The sequence below is a fragment of the Bufo gargarizans genome, chromosome 4 (genome assembly GCF_014858855.1).
Source record: "Bufo gargarizans isolate SCDJY-AF-19 chromosome 4, ASM1485885v1, whole genome shotgun sequence".
In the NCBI taxonomy this organism is placed as follows: Eukaryota; Metazoa; Chordata; class Amphibia; order Anura; family Bufonidae; genus Bufo; species Bufo gargarizans.
This window is the reverse complement of record NC_058083.1, coordinates 236,438,178-236,458,887: the sequence shown is the minus strand read 5'-3', so window position 1 is coordinate 236,458,887 and position 20,710 is coordinate 236,438,178. Positions and strand designations below refer to the sequence as shown.

The 20,710-nt window shown below is 42.7% G+C and overlaps 1 protein-coding gene across 15 annotated transcripts in view; it reads left to right on the top strand.

Moving 5' to 3' along the window:
• Positions 1 to 20,710, top strand: part of DST (dystonin) — a 566,706-nt gene that overhangs the window by 396,508 nt on the left and 149,488 nt on the right. For all 15 annotated transcript variants that reach the window (XM_044290838.1, XM_044290839.1, XM_044290836.1 and 12 more), the window contains 7 exons: positions 1,540 to 1,663; positions 7,431 to 7,639; positions 9,585 to 9,902; positions 11,216 to 11,382; positions 18,457 to 18,613; positions 18,705 to 18,831; positions 19,241 to 19,300. In XM_044290838.1, the coding sequence (XP_044146773.1) occupies positions 1,540 to 1,663; positions 7,431 to 7,639; positions 9,585 to 9,902; positions 11,216 to 11,382; positions 18,457 to 18,613; positions 18,705 to 18,831; positions 19,241 to 19,300 (1,162 nt within the window). The remainder of the gene's footprint in view (positions 1 to 1,539; positions 1,664 to 7,430; positions 7,640 to 9,584; positions 9,903 to 11,215; positions 11,383 to 18,456; positions 18,614 to 18,704; positions 18,832 to 19,240; positions 19,301 to 20,710) is intronic.

Below are 20,710 nucleotides of genomic sequence, written 5' to 3'. Positions count from 1 at the left end.
CAAGCGCGGCCACCACTCTATTCACTTCTATGAGACTGCAGGAGATAGCTGAACCAGCGCTTTGGCAGTCCCACAAAAATTTGTGGAGGGTGGCTACGCATAAGCTCTCCACTCATTTTGGGGGTCCCGTTCTCAAGATTGGTATGGGTCCCAGAGGTGGGATCCACACCTATCTGACATTGTTGGCATAACCTAGTGATAACCCTCCAATGTCTAAGATGAAACTTCCCCTTTAAGGTCCAATGTAGGCTGGTCATTAAGGGGTTAAAGTGGTCATCTGAGATCAACTTATCTATTTTTAGCATTAACCTTAGGTGACTGTTACTACAAATAAATTTACTTTCTGGTTAAATTGCATTAAAAGAAATCGTCCTGTACTCCACTGGAGCTTGGTCTCAGGTTAGCAGGTTGTCCTTGGCTATTAGCTGTGCTCCATACTGTGCCGAGGGCGAGCTTGCCGAGGATAAAGGAGCAAGTCATTCAATGGTTATTCATTTGGATTGACATGCCATGGATAAAATTATACCAGACAACCCCCTCAAGATGTTTCCCAGGCTGATTTGGGGAAAATACTGCAATAGTCATTAGTTGACTTTTACTGCAATCTTTAAAGGGGTTTTGCAGTTTGTTTAAACTGATGATCTATTCTTTGGATAGATCATCAGCATCTGATCGCCGGTGGTCTGACCCCCGCCGATCAGCTGTTTGAGAAGGCAGCGGCGCTCCAGTAGTGCCGCGGCCTTCTCACTGTTTACCGCGGGCCCAGTGACGTCACGACTAGTATCACTGACCTGGGCGGGGCTAAGCTCCATTTAAGTGAACAGAGCTTAGCCCCGCCCAGGTCAGTGATACTAGTCGTGACGTCACTGGGCCTGCGGTAAACAGTGAGAAGGCCGCAGCACTCATGGAGCGCCGCTGCCTTCTCAAACAGCTGATCGGCAGGGGTCCCGGGGGTCGGATTCCCGCTGATCAGATGCTAATGATCGAATCAGCTAATGAATCGTTTAAAAAAACTGCAGAACCCCTTTAAGGAAAAAAACAAGATAAGCCCAATCTTAGTTCTCTGTATACCACACACAATAGTTGTTGCTTTTATAAAATCTGATTGCTCAGATATAAGATCACTACCTTATTTGAAAACTTGTAAGGCTAGGTCTACACCACGACATTTGTCGCGCGACAAAAAGTCGCGCGACAGATAGGGCGCAACAGTTGTCGCGCGACATTTTGTTGCACCAATGTCGCGCGACAATTTTTATAATGGCAGTCTATGGTGTCGCACTGCAACATGCGACATGTTGCGACTGCGACGCGACAGTCGCAGAAAAATCCATTTTGAATGGATTTTCTGTGACTGTCGCGTCGCAGTCGCAGCATGTCGCATGTTGCAGTGCGACACCATAGACTGCCATTATAAAAATTGTCGCGCGACATTGGTGCAACAAAATGTCGCGCGACAAATGTCGTCGTGTAGACCTAGCCTAAGACATGAGTTCTGATCTTTTGCTGCTTCATGTGCACTCCTTCCCTTTTTTCCAGTTGCTCTGTGAACAGGTGTCCGTTCACCAGGTTGGCGTGGAAAAGCTTAAGAAGGCTGCAGAAGGAATTCTCAATACGAAAGTGGGACTATTGCTAAACAAAGATGAAATCCAGAAGCCGCTTGGTACCTAATCTAGTTTTTTATTTCTTTATTATCGGGATTAATCATGATGAAGTTACTTATGGTCGGTTGCATAGGTAGGACAGGACCTCAATGCCAAATACGGGAGATAGGAGATAAATCTCTAGGCCTTCTTTAATTTTTTGCCATCACTGCAGTATGTCTTGTGGTACGGTATTGGCGAATTTCTCACCCATGTAAATATCCTCTGATTTACGGTGTACTGTAGTAGTGGCCTTACAATGAATATGTCTTGTGACTTCATATAGATGTGTACATATAAAGGCTTGTTCACATCTGCATTGGATGCTGTGTTCCAGACCTCCATCATACAGCATGTTAAAAGTGCAGACCCAAATGGAAACCAAACAGATCCCATTATGGTTAGTGGGGTCTATTTGGTGCTGTTCAGTTAGGTTCTGGATTATATAAGAGACCACACATTCCATTACTTAATATAGTTGGTCGTCTTTTAACCTTTTTTTTCGGTTTTCCTGTATCATTGTAGCCCTAAACTGTGCCACATATTTAGGCCTCTTTCACACTGGCGTGTGCGCCCCGTTGCCACTTGAATGGGTCCGCGATCCAGCCGTTCCGCAAAGATAGGACATGTTCTATCTTTTTGCAGAACGGAAGTACGGGACGAAACCCCACGGAAGCACTCCGTAGTGCTTCCGTAGGGTTCCGTTCCAAACCATTCCGCATTTCCGGATTTGCGGACCCATTCAAGTGAATGGGTCCGCATCCTTGATGCGGAATGCCCACGGAACGGCACCCGTGTATTGCGGATCCGCAAATGCGGTCCGCCATACGGCAACGGGGCACACATGCCAGTGTGAAAGAGGCCTTAAAGGGATGTCTCACTTCAGCAAATAGCATTTATCATGTAGAGAAAGTTAATACAAGGCACTTACTAATGTATTGTTATTATCCATATCGCCTCCTCTGCTGGCTGGATTCATTTTTCCATCGCATTATACACTTCTAGTTTGCATGGTTATGACCACCCTGCAATCCAGCATCGGTGGTCGTGCTTGCACAACAATTGGAAAAAGCGCCAGGTCATGTGCACTCCCGTGATCCTGGTCACCAGAGAAGCCAGCGCTTTTTCCTGTAGTGTGCAAGCACGACCACCTCTGCTGGATTGCAGGTTGGCTGTAACCATGGAAACGAGAAGTGTATAATGTGATGGATATATAAATCAAGCCAGCAAAGGAGGCAATATGGACTATCACAACACATTAGTAAGTGCCTTGTGTTAAAGGGGTTCTCTTGCCCCTACTTGAAAATTGGCCATCTTAATAACCTGTAGAGGGAAGGTTATTACACCAATACTTACCCTCCACAGCGCAGCCCTTCCTATGATCCTCCTCACTGTCACTTGACCGCTCCTGAAGCGTTTTGAAGTCTTCCGGTCCAGCGCCATCTTCTTCTTTTCCTGCCTGAGGCAGGAGACGGAACATCATCACTGACGTCTCTGCCTCCTGCCAGCCTTCCTTGGTCCCGTGGCTTGCACACTACTGCGCATGCGCCGGTACCGCCGGCCGTCTTCTGAGTGTACAGGCTTCTATGTGAAGCCTGTACTAACTCCTGCACAGCTCGATGTAAGAGCTGTACATGAGTGACAGCATAGCAATCAGCCACAGAGGCTGATCACTATGCTGTGGAGGTCATTGGGGGAGCTGTGGATGTCATTAGAGGCACTATGGATGGCACATGGGCATTTTGGGGGCACTGTGTGTGGATAGCACATGGGGGCTCTTTGGGGGCACAGCGGAAGTCATTAGGGGCACTATGGATGGCACATGGGCACTTTGGGGGCACTGTGGATGTCATTAGGGGTACTGTGGATGGCACATGGGGCACTGGATGTCATAAGGGACACTGTGGATGGCACATGGGGGCACTGTGGATGTCATTAGGGCACTGTGCATGGAACATGGGACACTGTAAAGGGCACATGGGGGCACTGTGGATGGCACATGGAGGCACTGTGGATGGCATTGGGGGTACCTTGGATATCACTGTTATGGGGGCTCTCTAGATGTCACTGTTATAGGGGAATGTGGATGTCACTGTTATGGGGATGCTATGGATGTCACTATTATGGGGACACTGTGGATGTCACTATTAAGGGGACACTGTGGATGTCACTGTTAAGGGGACACTGTGGATGTCACTGTTATGGGGGCACTGTGGACGTCACCGGTATGAGGACGCTGTGGATTTCACTGTTATGGGGGCACTGTGGATGTCACTGTTATGGGGGCTCTGTGGATGACACTGTTATGGCGGCTCAGTATGAGTGATAAGGATAATGCAAACGATCGGCCCAGGAATCCATGTCTCAGTCCATGTGTCAGCCACAATTTCCAGGCCAACCTCGGCTCCCCTGACCAGATAAGAGACTGGCTGTATCATACATTACTGTCATATCGTCAGTTCGGTCAGGAGAGTGAGGTCGGGCTGGGATATGCGGCGACACACGGACCGTGTTTCCCAGGCTGATCATGGTCTTATCTCACGTGTATCACATATGATGGCCCAAGATAAACCCTTCAGCAGTCAGGACCAAAAAAGATAAAGTTAGGCCTCATGCACAGGACCGTATTCGTTCTGCTCTCTCCAAGTAGCAGATCTGCTAAATAAGGATACTGCCTGTGTGAGATGTGCATTTTTTTCCAGAGCCATTGAGTTCTATGTGTTTTAGATCTGCTTAATGAGGGCCAGAATAAAACATGTTCTATCTTTTGCTGTACTGATATATGGATGTGGAAAGCACACTGATGAAGTCCATGTGTTTTCCACCTCCGTATGTCAGTTCTTCAAAAGATAGAGCATGTCTTATTCTGGTCCTCATAATGCAGACCTGAAATCCATAGAAATCAATGGGACTGCAAAAAATAAATAAAAAATATGCGGACATGGACAGTATCCTTATTTAGCGGATCTGCGTCTCGCAGACTGACACAATGGATACGGTCGTGTGCATAAAGGTTTAGATACACAGCTCAACAGGTAGGATCATACAAAATGGGATTAGATACGAAGCTCAGCAGGCTGTATCATAGAAGATGGGATTAGATACACACTTCAGCAGGCAGTATCGCACACAGGCTGTGTATCAGGCACAAACACAGGATAGGATTAGATACAGAAGTGATTTTCATGTGCTTGCTGAGTCATGCTGTGTATTACACTCTGGAGATGGTGAGGGAAGATCCTGTGGACGGTCAGTGATAGGATTAGATACACAGCTCAGCAGGCTGTATCACACAGGATTAGATACAGATGTGTTTGGATATGATGTGTTTATTACACTCTGGAGATGGTGAGGGAAGAGCCTGTGGATGGTCAGTGATGGGATTAGATACACAGCTCAGCAGGCTGTATCACACAGGATAGGATTAGATACAGATGTGTTTGGATATGATGTGTTTATTACACTCTGGAGATGGTGAGGGAAGAGCCTGCAGACGGTCAGTGATCGGATTAGATACACAGCTCAGACGGCTGTATCACACAGGATAGGATTAGATACAGATGTGTTTGGATATGATGTGTTTATTACACTCTGGAGATGGTGAGTGAAGAGCCTGCAGACGGTCAGTGATGGGAATTAGATACACAGCTCAGACGGCTGTATCACACAGGATAGGATTAGATACAGATGTGTTTGGATATGATGTGTTTATTACACTCTGGAGATGGTGAGGGAAGATCCTGTGGACGGTCAGTGATGGGATTAGATACACAGCTCAGACGGCTGTATCACACAGGATAGGATTAGATACAGATGTGTTTGGATATGATGTGTTTATTACACTCTGGAGATGGTGAGGGAAGATCCTGTGGACGGTCAGTGATGGGATTAGATACACAGCTCAGCAGGCTGTATCACACAGGATAGGATTATATACAGATGTGTTTGGATATGATGTGTTTATCACACTCTGGAGATGGTGAGGGAAGAGCCTGCAGACGGTCAGTGATAGGATTAGATACACAGCTCAGCAGGCTGTATCACACAGGATAGGATTAGATACAGATGTGTTTGGATATGATGTGTTTATTACACTCTGGAGATGGTGAGGGAAGATCCTGTGGACGGTCAGTGATGGGATTAGATACACAGCTCAGCAGGCTGTATCACACAGGATAGGATTATATACAGATGTGTTTGGATATGATGTGTTTATCACACTCTGGAGATGGTGAGGGAAGAGCCTGTGGACAGTCAGTGATGGGATTAGATACACAGCTCAGCAGGCTGTATCACACAGGATAGGATTAGATACAGATGTGTTTATTACACTCTGGAGATGGTGAGGGAAGATTCTGTGGACGGTCAGTGATGGGATTAGATACACAGCTCAGCAGGCTGTATCACACAGGATAGGATTATATACAGATGTGTTTGGATATGATGTGTTTATTACACTCTGGAGATGGTGAGGGAAGATCCTGTGGACGGTCAGTGATGGGATTAGATACACAGCTCAGCAGGCTGTATCACACAGGATAGGATTATATACAGATGTGTTTGGATATGATGTGTTTATCACACTCTGGAGATGGTGAGGGAAGAGCCTGTGGACAGTCAGTGATGGGATTAGATACACAGCTCAGCAGGCTGTATCACACAGGATAGGATTAGATACAGATGTGTTTATTACACTCTGGAGATGGTGAGGGAAGATTCTGTGGACAGTCAGTGATGGGATTAGATACACAGCTCAGCAGGCTGTATCACACAGGATAGGATTAGATACAGATGTGTTTATTACACTCTGGAGATGGTGAGGGAAGATTCTGTGGACGGTCAGTGATGGGATTAGATACACAGCTCAGCAGGCTGTATCACACAGGATAGGATTAGATACACATGAGGGAAGAGCCTGCAGACGGTCAGTGACGGGATTTAGACACTGGGTCAGAAGTAGATTCATGTCTGGGTGTAGTAACATGGACACAGGAGTTATAGATGGAGTAGCTGCTGCAGACAGAGCAGTGTGGGGGGGTGGCCAGCCTGTGACTCATCACTGTGCAGTGCAGCCAGGCTTGTGTATCAATAAAGTTATGTATTCAACAAAAGAAGAAGGGGAGAAAGTAAACAGATCTGCCAGGATAATGTGATGTCTTCCAGGGGGGAATGAAAGCTCAGACATGAAAAACAGGTATTGGGGGCATATGTATGGATGGTGAGGGGTGTTAGGAGCACATAAAAAGAATTATGATTTTGGGACCGGACAACCTCTTTAACCTAATGATAAATCCCACTTGCTGAAGTGAGACAACCCCTTTAAGATTATTTTCTAAAATAGATTTAAAGAGGAGGTAATAGAGCTGAATAATCTTTTTTTCTCTCTTTAAGCACGTTACAATTTTATTTGCTTTGGCAGCAGCACCTTTATGTCATTGAAAGTGTTAATTATGTGTATTTAATTATATTTCTTACCATTAGTTCCATTTGTTTCCTAGTGTGAGCTAGGATTTTCCCATTGATGGAGGATAACTGGGGTATTATTTTGTCAGGTCATTATTTTATACTGTATCTCGATCTCCTAGCTAGATGACCACCCCTGAGCTTTTATATCATTCTTAGTTTCTGTAGTCAGCTGTGATTTTCACTTTAAATATAAGATTAGTATACGGTAAACCTGCTTTTTGTAAATATTGGTTTTGGAGTATGGTCTAGCCATTTTCCAACAACGGCATACTTTTTTTTATTATTTGACTCACTAACACTATTCTAAATGACTTGTTGCAGATGACATAGTGGGACGATACAATGATTTATCTCAGTCTGTGAGTGACTGGAATGAAAAGCTGCAGATAACTCTGACTCGATCACTAAGTGTTCAGGATGGACTGGATGAAATGTTTGACTGGATGCAAAGTGTTGAAAGGGACTTAAAAGAGCATCAACAAGTGTCATTAAATTCGTCATCAATTCAGGAAGTGATCTCAAAAAATAATGTAAGTTTGTATCCAGACTGCACATTATCTTCTAGGCACCAACTATGTATAATGAACCCTATCTTATTGTTAGTGCTTCTGTGCCGAATATTGAAAAGTGCTCATGAATAGTGTTGAGCGAACTTGTGTTTTAAGGTCTGTGTCCAAAGTTCGGGTTCGGGTTACCGAAGAATCCCGTTATGAATTCCGCTACCACGGACCATAACGGAATTTGGAATCCATAATGGGATTCTTCGATAACCCGAACCCGAACTTTGGACACAGAACCTTAAACACAAGTTCGCTCAACACTACTCATGAATAGTCACTAAAATATTCATAGCATTTAACTTGTGTTCCCTGATACTCATTTCTGCAAGAAACTGCAATTACCTAAGTGGAAGTATAGGTTATTTTAGATGCTGGAAGAATATTGCAATAGATTTTTTTCCGTCCAGGGCTCTCACAAGTGGTCCAAAACAGATCAGTTTTTGCCCTAATGCACTCTGAAAGGATAAGGATCCGCTCAGAATGCATCAGCTTGCCTCCATTCAGTCTCCATTCTGCTTTGGAGGCGGACACCGCTGCTTGCAGCATTTTGGTGTCCGTCTGACGAAACTGAGCCAAACGGATCCATTCTGACACACAATGTAAGTCAATGGGGACGGATCCTTTTTCTATGACACAATCTGGCACAATAGAAAACGGATACGTCCTCCACTGACTTTCAAAGGTGTTCAAGCCGGATCAGTTTTGGCTATGTTATAGATAATACAAACGGATCAGTTCTGAACGGATGCAGACGGTTGTATTATCTGAACGGATCTGTCTATGCGAATCCATGACGGATCTGCACCAAACGCGAATGTGAAAGTAGCCTTACTTACTGCTTACAGTAGAAGTCAACCTACTCTGTTTTGTAGCATTCGCCTTGTGTTTTTCAGAATGGTAGATTTCTTTATATTACATTTGGAGCCTAGTTATATATACACCCAACATAAAGCAAGGTATCCCACTATACAGGCATAAAATAGGATACGTCACTCCACATGTCCTAACTCGCTTCTAAGCATCTTCCACTATGGCATCATACTAAGTTTGACCAGGAGCGGACAAATAAACTCTTCCAAGAGTGGAGAGACAAAAAGATTCTCCCAGCTCAACACATGCTACATGATCTAGATCCCAGGTGGTTAAGTTGTCAGGAAGTAATAGACAAGTATAACTTGAGTCATTTTTAGAATATTCAATAGATTCGGAAGTTTGTGAACAATCGCTTTTTTTGATGTTTCCAACAAGGTGGTTCAGAACAACCTGGGCAAAATAATAATGCGGGGATCGGGACCTCGGTTAGTGTCCTTTCTGTATTATCAGGTTAGCAAAGTGTTAGGGGATATATCGCCATCTCAGTGTTTCAAACCTTGGGTTAGACTTTTGAGTGACCAGGATGCTGGAGATAAGATTTTGAAGGGGTGGATGGCGGTGATGAGATCGGCTCTTAATCAGACATGGAACACACAGTGCCATCTATGCCCCCTGCTCAAAGAAGGCCAGAGAGGCTAACCAGTTATCCGAAACTCCTCACACAGATTTGTTTCATGGGCTGTGGAGCTATGCGAGTTCCCCGAAATTGTGGAAACAGATACAGCAAGTAATCAAGGATATTAGGTATAAATATTCTTTGTATCCCATGACTTATTTCATTACTGAGAGGTCGGAAGAGAAGAAAAACAGAAAAACACTTTACCTGTCCTTTTCCTTTCCATTTATCTAGTAACCAAATGTTGCCTGTTACAATGTTGGTTTCAATCTACTGGGCAGTCTAGGGCGGAGGTCCTGGACCAAGTGAAGGGTCTAATGGCTTTGGAGGGGCAGGAGACACTCATTGTTGATTGTGAGCCTGATTGTTATCTATTCTGATGTTTTGTTTGTAGTCCAAACTTTCATTTCTGATTACTTTTTCAAGATGCTTGAGCAAGATATTGTAAGTCGCCAGAGCAGCATCAGTGCAATGAATGAAAAAGTGAAGAAATTCATGGAGACTGCAGATCCATCCTCTGCTTCATCTCTGCAAGGAAAGATGAATGACCTGTCTGAGCGCTTCTCTAAAGCTACTGAACAAACAAGGGCACGAACTGAGAAGATGGAAGATTTGAAGACTAAAGTTGAACAGTTTGAGGATCTCTCTGGCAAAGTACAGTCGTTCTTAGACAAAAAACTAAAAGCACTGAACGAGGTAGATGGGCCTGGAAAAGATGTGACTGAGCTATCTCAGTTTATGCAGGTACTGAATTCATTGCATGCAACCTCTGAGAATGTTTTATAGGCCCTATATTGGCTTTCATTGACTGGCTTCTGACATGTGGGATACACCCGCTGATATGGTTATAGAGAAAAGATCATTAGTGAATAATAGGGTAATAGGGTAGCACTTTAAACTCTATCTTTCAGTCTTCAGCACCCATTCATTTAGGATTTCATCTTTCTGGGCCTTTGGTGCACAAGAAAAGAAAATCTATGCCAGCTCTTAGCCTGCGTAGATTTGAGCTATAATTTCTATCCGTTTGTGCTGTAAATGATAGTAAATTGTCAATCTGCAGAAGACCACATCCCCTCTGTTAAGCCCCATCCGCTTCTGGCAAAAGTGGCAAAAGCCATGTGAAAATTAAAAAACTTACACTTTGTGCAAAATGTGGCTTGTGCAGATATTTACAACTTTTTGATGCTAGTTTTCTGATGTACTACTTGGCACTGAAAAATGTCCCACAATGTATATAAAATTATTTCATACATATATATATATATATATATATATATATATTCTTTTAAAGTAAAGTGTGTTTAAAGGGTTCGTGCAGTTTCAGGAGGAAAGTGGACCAAACTGGGGATCCTCATGCAGTGGCTTCAGGGGTCAGTTGTCAATGTGACGTCACTGCTGCAGCCGAGGATAGATCACTCAGATCCCGGACAGGAAATAATCACTTCTTTATTGCAGGTGGATCACCTGTGTTTTCTAGTTTCCCCTTTAAAGGAGTATTTCCTGATAGTAGGCAATGGTAGACTCCCTGCAGTTATGCCTACTTGGGAAAACCATTTTAACGCTGGGTTCAGACCTGAGTGTTCTGAAACGAGCGCTCTGTATGCACGATTGTACGGACGTTTACAATCGCGCATACAGAGACAGGCGTGCACACATTGTCGCGCGTTCCCGAATATCTATGTGCGGGAACGCGCGACAAACGCCCCAAAAAAAAGCTCAAGCACTTGTTTGAGCGTCGGGCGTTTTACAGCGCAATCGTACGCGCTGTAAAACGCCCAGGTGAGAACCATTCCCATAGGGAATCATTGGTTCTTGCCTGTTGAGCGTTTTACAGCGCGTAGGAACGCGCTGTAAAACGCTCAGGTCTGAACCCAGCGTAAGGGAAATTGAGAGCAATGAAAATTGTTATGCAAGTATCATTTTGGCTTGAATAAAATAGTTTTTTTAGTCTCATTGGCATAGTGAAATCAATTACACACTAAATCTGACAACTCGATCTCAGAAATCTTTTCAGCAGCAATTCTGACCTCTTGCTTTTTTATATTATTCTATGACAGGAAACTAGCAACGAGATATTGGAGCAGAAAAAGAGCGTAGAAGATTTACACAAACTCGTTGATGAGTTATGTGTGTATGCGCTTCCTGGAGACAAATCTCTGGTTTTAGAAAAAGTTAACTCTATTTTAAAACAGTTTCAGGATCTTGAAGAGACTGTTAAAGCAAAGTAAGTGCAAGCATGTCATAAGTATTACTGTTAAATGCATTGACAAATACACATTTTCATAGGATAGGTCATCAATATCCGATCGGCGGCGGTCTGACACCCGGCACCCCCACCGACCAGCTGGTTGAAGACAAGATGCGCACCGTGCCAGCGCTGCCTTCTCTTCATTGTTTACATGTTCGCCACCATAACAGCAGCGGTGAGCAGGTTTCATTACAAGATCCGTCCCATTCACTTCAATAGGACAGCTCTTCCTATACACTTGAATAGGAAGGAGCCATCCCATAGAATTGAATAGGATGGCTTCTAGTAATTACACCTGCTCACTAATGCTGTTGCAATGGCGAACAGGTAAACAATGAAAAGAAGGCAGTGCTCGTACGGCACGCACCTTCTCTTGAACAAACTGATCGGCGGGGGTGCTGGGTGTCGGACCTCTGCCGATCTGATATTGATGACCTATGCTACCCACCTCTTTAACCTATCATTGGCCACTGGTGTCTTCCCTTCCTCTTTTAAACATGCTACCATCACACCTATGCTCAAGAAGCCTTTCCTGGACCCATCATCTTTATCCACCTATTGTGCCATGTCATTACTCCCATTCGCATAAAAACTCCTAGAACAATATGTCCATCTTGAACTGTCTTCCCACCTCACATCCCATTTACTTATTGATCCACTACTATCTGGCTTCCGACCCAGTCACTCTACCAAAAGCGTTTTAACAAAAGTTGCCAGTGATCTACCAGCCAAAGCTTAATGTCATTACTCTGTGCTTCTCCTTCTTGACCTTTTCTCTGTCTTTGGCACAGTCGATCACTCACTTCTGTTGAAAACCTTCTCTTCCCTCAGCATCAGAGATCTGGCCCTCTCCTGGATCTTCTTGTTCCTCACCAACAGAACTTTCAGTGTTTCTGATGACACTCAACTCTATCTCTCTGGCTCGCATGTCACTTCCCTTCTATCTAGAATTCCAGGGTGTCTATTTGCTATATCTTAATTCTGCTACTCTTGCTTTTAAAGGGAATGTGTCACCCAAAATATTATTTGCCAATTAAAACCAGATGGCGACACATCCTTTTTTTTCTAATCTATTTTTATTTTCTGATTACAGATTTTTTTATTCTATTTCCTGAACATTTTAATGGGGGTGGCTATCTTTAATGAGCTGTTCTTAACAGCATTTAGAAAGCATTAAGAAAATTGCTTTACGGCAGCCACATGAGCCATAGACACAATGGACAGGAGGGGACCTCATTGACTTTTATGGATGAGTTTTCTAGGCATGCTCTGTGACCTGTGCAGAGGACATTGTACAAGGAAAGAATAGATAAAATTTGACAATCCTGTCATTCTAATCCTGCCTGTAATGATATCACCTATATGTGTAGATAAACAGGTAACTGCAGTATAATGACCTGTACAGACCAAGAAGTGGCACCTATTATTAGGCTTAGTGCCCACTGCAGGATTTTATGGTTTCTGTTTAAATATAGATATTCACATGGAAATTAAAAATAATAACATAAAAAATTCTGTAAAAATATGTTAAACATAAACATGTAATTTAAATAATAGGCATTTAAATCTCAACATGGAAACATGGATTTCATCATATTTTTGCCAAGTCATTCAGCCCCCCTCTCCAGCAGACCTATCCATTAGGCCCCTTGCAGACGAGCATGAGCCGATTAGGTCCAGATGCGTTGCGGATGCGTTCAGTGAAAAATGCACGATTTTGCAAGTTAATTCAGTTTTGTATACGATCGCGTTCAGTTGTTCAGTTTTTATCGCGCGGGTGCAATGCGATTTAATGCGTTTTGCACAAAGCCCCATTCACTTCTATGGGGCCAGTGTTGAGTGAAAAATGCAGAATATAGAACATGCTGCTATTTTCACGCAACGCACAAGTGATGCATGAAAAACAACACTCATGTACACAGACCCATTGAAATGCATCGGTCCGGATTCAGTGCGGGCGCAGTGCGTTCGCATTGCACCCACGCGGAATACTCGCTCATCTGCAAGGGCCCTTACAGTTAACAGCACCATGCTTTCTCCAGTCTCATATGTCCACTGCCAAGAGATAACATTTGATTCTGCCTTACCACACATCTAAACCCTTACCTCCACTTGCCACTTTCAACTCAAGAACCTTGCTCGTATTTGCTCCTTCCTCCACCCTGAGTCAACTAAAATGCTAGTTCATGACCCCATCATCTCCTTCCTGGACTACTGCAACATCCTCCTTTGTGGCCTCCCATCTAACACTCCTCCAGTCTGTCCTCAACTTTACTCCACTGCCGAGTTAATCCACCTCTCCCCTCTTTTTCTTCCCTGCAGCTCCCCTTTATCAGTCTCTTCATTGGCTCCTCATTGCCCAGCGCATTCAGTTCAAGATACTAACAACTACATATAAGACCATACACAATATGTCCCCTCCTTACACCTCTCACCTGCTTTCCCAATATACTCCTACACGTAATCTCTGATCCTCACAAGACTTCCTTTTTCTCCACTTGTCTGTTGCTTACACAATTGCCTACAAGATTTCTCTTGTGTATCACCCATACTTTGAAACTTGCTATCCCAGCACATCAGACTCTCCCCCAGCACCCAGACCTTCAAAAGCTACATGGAAACCCTCCTGTTCAGGAAAAACCACCACCTACAATAAGCATGCTGCCACCACACGGCCAGATAAGCAGCTTTTCCCTCACATACTGTGTCTTTACCCTGTTCTTTGTAGATTGTAAGCTGGCAGGGTCCTCTCTCCTTTGTACAAATCTGTTACTAAGTTCATGCACATTGTACTTGGGTTGTTTTATATGGTGTATGTATACCCCCCCCCCCCCCCTTTAGATATACAGCACTGTGGAATTAATTACACTTTCAAATAAATAATAATAATATAGGAGCCTTATGAGTATGAGTACTTGGGCATCATGTGAAAAAACAAGCTACAGTAGATTGAGAAGTTAGCATTTAGGCCCCTTGCAGACGAGCGTGTCCGGATGCGTCCTGGTGCATTGCGCCAAACCCGCACGAGTAGGAACACAATTGCAGTCAGTTTTGACTGCGATTGCGTTCCGATGTTCAGTTTTTATCACGCGGGTGCAATGTGTTTTGCACGCGTGTTCTAAAAAACTGACTGTGGTACCCAGACCCAAATTTCTTCACAGAAATTCAGGTTTGGGTTAGTTGTAGTGTAGATTGTATTATTTTCCCTTATAACATGGTTATAAGAGAAAATAATAGCATTCTTAATACAGAATGCATAGTACAATAGGGATGGAGGGGTTGAAAAATATAAATAAAAATTTAACTCACCTTAATCCACTTGTTCGCGCTCACCTTAATCCACTTGTAACCCCTCCAGCCCTATTGTACTATGCATTCTGTATTCAGAATGCTATTATTTTCCCTTATAACCATGTTATAAGGGAAAATAATAATGATCGGGTCCCCATCCCGATCGTCACCTAGCAACCGTGCGTGAAAATCGCACTGCATTCCCACTTGCTTGCGGATGCTTGCGATTTTCACGCACCCCATTCATTTCTATGGGGCCTGCGTTACGTGAAAAATGCACAAAGAGGAGCATGCTGCGATTTTCACGCAACGCACAAGTGATGCGTGAAAATCACTGCTCATGTGCACAGCCCCATAGAAATGAATGGGTCCGGATTCAGTGCGGATGCAATGCGTTCACCTCACGCATTGCACCCGCGCGGAAATCTCGCCCGTGTGAAAGGGGCCTTAGTCTTGATTATTCGAGATTGACTAATGAGTTAAATTGCCTTGGAAACATTAATTGAACTGTAGTTCCAATTCTCTCATTGGTAACATACATACCAAGTATTATTTGATATCTGATTGGTTGGTGGGTTTTAAAACTTAGCGCCATTACCAACTTAGCAATGAGTAAGAGTTATTTGTTAGCTGTTTGTAATGCCAACATGATTTTAAGTTGAAGAAATACGGACATATAAATATTAACCCCATCCCAACATATGACGTACTATTCCAATTTGACGTAATAGTACGTCATGCTGATCAGGCGTGGACCAGAGCTGTGCACGCCCGATCAGTTCAGGAACCCGACTGTGACTGACAGCCTGGCTCCTGCTGTATCTGCTGGCATTGCTGTAAAAGCTGATGCTGGTGGGATTAACCCCTTCTATACCATGGTCAGCACTGACCACGGCATAGAAGCTGTTTGCAGAGGTTAAGGGTCCCCACACTGCAGTGACCCGATGGCTGTGAAGGCAACCTGATGCCTTCCATAGGTAATACACTGACAGGAAATGCATTACAATACACATGTATTGTAATGCATTCCAGAGGAGAGCAGACCCCCAAAAGTTGAAGTCCCACGATGGGACAAAAATGAAAAGGAAAAAAAGTGTTTTACATAAAATAAAATAAATAGTTCCAATTAAAAAAAGTGGCCTTTTCCCATAATTAAAGAGGACCTTTCATTGGTCCAAACATTGTGAACTAAGTATCATGACATATACAGCGGCGCCCAGGGATCTCACTGCACTTACTATTATCCCTGGGCGCCTCTCCTTTCTCCCGTTATGTCCTCCGGTATGTTCGGGAACTTGGTTATAGTAGGCGGAGACTTAGGGGACTTGGATATAGTAGGAGGAGACTGCCCTTGTTCTGCTGGGCCTCTCCTCCTCCTAGGCTGTAGCGCTGGCCAATCGCAGCGCAGAGCTCACAGCCTGGGAGTTTTTTTCTCCCAGGCTGTGAGCTCTGCGCTGCGATTGGCCAGCGCTACAGCCTAGGAGAAGGAGACGCCCAGCAGAACAAGGGCAGTCTCCTCCTACTATAACCAAGTCCCCGAACATACCGGAGGACATAACGGGAGAACAGAGCGGCGCCCAGGGATAATAGTAAGTGCAGTGAGATCCCTGGGTGCCGCTGTATATGTCATGATACTTAGTTCACAATGTTTGGACCGATGAAAGGTCCTCTTTAAGTCATAAAAAATAGGAAAAGAAGAAAAATAGGCATATTTGGTATCGCCATGTCCGTATCAACCAGCTCTATAGAAATATCACATGATCCACCCCGTGAGGTGGACGCCGTATAAATAAATAAAAACAGTGCCAAAACCATCATCTTATCCCTCAAAAAGATTTTCCCCTACCTCAATTGCTGGAAAAAATGGCTCTTAGAAAATGGAAACAAAAATGATTTTACTGTGTAAAACTTAACAATAAAATAGACATATTATTGCCATATAAAAATATCACATGATCTACCCCATCAGGTAAACTCTGTAAAAATAAACAAACAAAAAAAGTGCCAGAACAGTCATTTTTTGTCACCTCATCTTACAAAATGCATAATATTGAGTGATCAAAAAGTCACCCTAAATGGAACCAATTAAAACATCACCCACATAAGACAATCGGTCCAAAAAATAAATAAAATAATGGCCTTCAGAAAATGGTGATGCAAAAACATGTTTTTTCTTTATAAAAATGCTTTGTGAAAAAGTAGTAAAACACTAAAAACATATAAACTTGATATCTCTGTAATCGTACTTACCAGAAGAATAAAGATAACATGTTGTTTTTCCCCTATACGATGTACGCCACAACAACAGTACCCAAAAAGCAATTGCAGAATTGCTTCCTTTCCTTTTCCTGCTTCCCAAAAAGCTAAATAAAAAGTGATCCAAAAGTTTTATGTGCCCCAAAATAGAACTAATGATGATAGGAACTCATCCCACAAAAAATAAGTCATTACACAGAGAAAAATGTATGGTTGTCTGGTATGGTACCTATACTGGTACCTCTGGACTGTGCAATACCAACATGGTGCCTGTAAAACAATCCATTAAAATCTTCACTGCAAAAGCCATATGGTGCTCCTTCTCTTCTGAGTCCTGCAGTGTTCTCTTATAGCAATTTACGACTACATATGGGGTGTATTCAGGAGAAAAGGGGTAACAAATTATCGGTTGCTTTTTCTTCTGTTACTCCTTATGAAAATGAAAAATTTGGGGCTAAAGCAACATTTTATTGGAAGAAATGAAATTTCACAGCCAAGTATTTCTAAATTCCATAAAAGACTCTGAGGTCAAGGTGCACAGTACACCCCTTACTAAATTCCCTGAGGATATAGTTTCCAAAATGGGGTCACTTTTTGGGGTTTCCACTGTAGGGGTACATCAGGGTCTCTTAAAATACAACATGTTGCCCAAAAACCATTCTAGCAAAATCTGCCCTCCAAAAACCATATGGCGCTTCTTCCCTTCCTACCACTGCCATGTGCCTATAGAGCACTTTACCACCATTTATGGGGTGTTTCTGTTAACTGCAGAATCCGAGTAATACATATTGAGGTTTATTTTACTGTTAACCCTTGCTGTGTTGCAAGAAAAAAATGATTAACATAAACAATCTGCAAAAAATATTGTAAGCTTTAAAATTTCACCTTCATTTCATTAAATTCTTGTGGAACACCTCGAGGGTTAAGAAAGTTTGTAACATCAGTTTTGAATCATTTAAGGGGTGTATCTAAAATCTAAAATGGGGTCATTTATGGGTGTTTTCTATTATGTAAGCCTCTCATCACTTTATAACTGACTTGCTTTAAAAAATTGTTTTTTTAAATTTTCTTAAATTTGAAAAATTTGTTTCTAAAATTCTAAGCCTTCTAACGTCCTAAAGCTAGTCCCCAGGTATGTCCTGCTGGTACTTTTAAAAAACTGAAATAAAGTGTTATAGTGTAAATAGATATATAAAATGGAGAAAACCATTTGCTAGACATGACTATAGTACTCTTAGAGTTGAAAATAAGGCCAGTCAATTTTTGAGAACCATATTGAAATCAATGCTGTCAGCAGTGGTATTGTGCTCATTTGTAGTGTGCCGCGATGGTTTTGCCATTTGCATAGCTGACATTTTGTAATAAGAAATATAATTCATAGTCTGGTGCCCTACACTGTTTACTGAATTTATGATGACTCCTCTTGTGCTGTCAGATTAGGATGATAAAGCTCTGCTTCCATCTGTTGGTTTCACTCATGGCGTCTTGTAATTGTATTTTCAGGGAAGAAGATGTGTCATCCTGCCAAGCACAGATGGATTCTTTTCAGTCTTTAGTCCAATCTTTAAAACACTGGTTCACCTTAGTAAATGACAGAATCCCTGCACAAAGCCTGACACCGTGTGTGGACGATCTCTCTAAACGGTTAACAGATATGAAGGTTAGCACTTTGACATTGGTTGGTAAATGGCATTAGGTACATACACCTTGCATGCAGTATATCTTTACATTTCTGTATTTTGTACTTTCAGAATTTACAGGAAGAGTGGACACTAAAAGGAAAAGATGTTCAGAAAGTGAACAGCAAGGGGACAGCATTATGTAACCTGATAAATGCTGTGACGTCACCTGCAAAGAATAGAGCATCAATGAAATCAGGTATTGAGTCATGTAGTCAATGGGTGGACACAGCAGAGTCACCAGTTGCTGATTAGCTTGAAGTCAAGAGCCCATCATAGAACACTTTCCTCATGGCACTTTTTAACAGAACCCTGACCAATGATCTTTTAATATCTCAAGAAGACCATTGTCAATCATCACTGTGATTGAGAGTGGTGTTTTATAAATGGGAATGGGCCCCCGGTGCTGAACCTTCTGGGGTTTGCTTAGAAGCCCGCTTTATTCTGGTCGTGCAATAATTTGTGAAATATTAGTATGGTACACTGCTGCTACATAGAAAGTGTAAACTTTTGTTCGTGAGACTATGAAGATTTTATGTTGGCTTTGATGTTGCTGATGTCTGGTCTTCACTGTGCGCTTTTTACATTATGTGCTCTGTGAATTATAGGTAGGAGCATAGTCAATGGTTCTGTGTCATCAGATGTGAAGGAGAGGTTAACCAACAAAGGTAAGAAAGCTTAATGCAAGCTGACTTTAATATACATTTTGTTAGTATTGAGGGAAATACATATGAATATGCAGTCACACACAATATGGCTGTACTACATTTTGAAACCCTCAGGCTGGGTTCACACCTGAGCGTTTTACAGCGCGTTCCTACGTGCTGTAAAATGCTCAACAAGGAGAAACCAATGATTCCCTATGGGAATGGTTCTCACCTGGGCGTTTTACAGCGCGTACGATCGCGCTGTAAAACGCCCGACGCCCCAAGAAGTACATGAGCTTCTTTGGGGCGTCTTGTCGCGCGTTCCCGTACATAGACTTTCGGGAACGCGCGACAATGGGCGTTCGCTTGTCTCTGTATGCGCGATTGCAAACGCCCGTACAATTGCGCATACAGAGCGCTCCTTTCAGAACGCTCAGGTGTGAACCCAGCGTCACTGCTTGCTTTCCATTAAAAGAAAAAAAAAAGAACACCCAGTAAAGCACTTGAGCTCTGTGGCACAAAGCTCTTCTTCTTTCTCCACTAATTATTTGATCATTTATAAAGAACTGTGTTAGCATGTTCTACTATACAGGTGAAACTCGAAAAATTTGAATATGGTGCAAAAGTCCATTTATTTCAGTAATGCAAATTAAAAGGAATTGCATTAATGCAGCTTAAAATTTGAATTTTTGTGTAAAGGTTCAATATTTTAGGCTCAAAGTGTCACACTCTAGTCAGCTAATTAATCCATACCCCCTGAGCAAAGGTACCTCAAAATTGTATATAACAAATTATAACAAATAAAGGCTTGAAACATCTCGCTTTGCATGTAATAAGTCTATCTCATATACTAGTTTAACCTTTTAAGTTGCATTGCTGAAATAAATGAACTTTGCACGATAGTCTCATTTTTCGAGTTTCATCTGTATAATAGAATTCATTTCAGCATCTTGACAAATTTGTTTTTACATGAAGTTACCACTAGGTGGCAATGCTGCCAAATTACAGACTATATAGGATCCACGTTAGCTAATACTTAAAGGGTTTCTGTCACCAGATTTAACCCTATTAGGCTAGCTGACATTAGCTCAAAATACAAGCAGTCTCTAATCTTTGTGGTTACTTATCGGCACTGCAGATCCACCAAGCAACTTGGGTAAAGTTCGCTTCACAGTCAAAGTTCCAATAAATGTTGATCGCGCTGCCTATGAGTATAGGATTCCAATCCCAGATTCTTATTCCAAATGAGCAGTTGTTTCACCTTGTAGCCAAACAATCGGTTTCCAGAGGCTGGTGCACTCACGTACACCTGCACCCTAGAGGGAAGTTACAACACAATAGTGAAGTTCCACCAGGTAGTTCCGTAAATAGCCGTTTTTATTCTACTTACAAAAAGGACATAACATTTCAGCCTTAAAATCTATATATTCT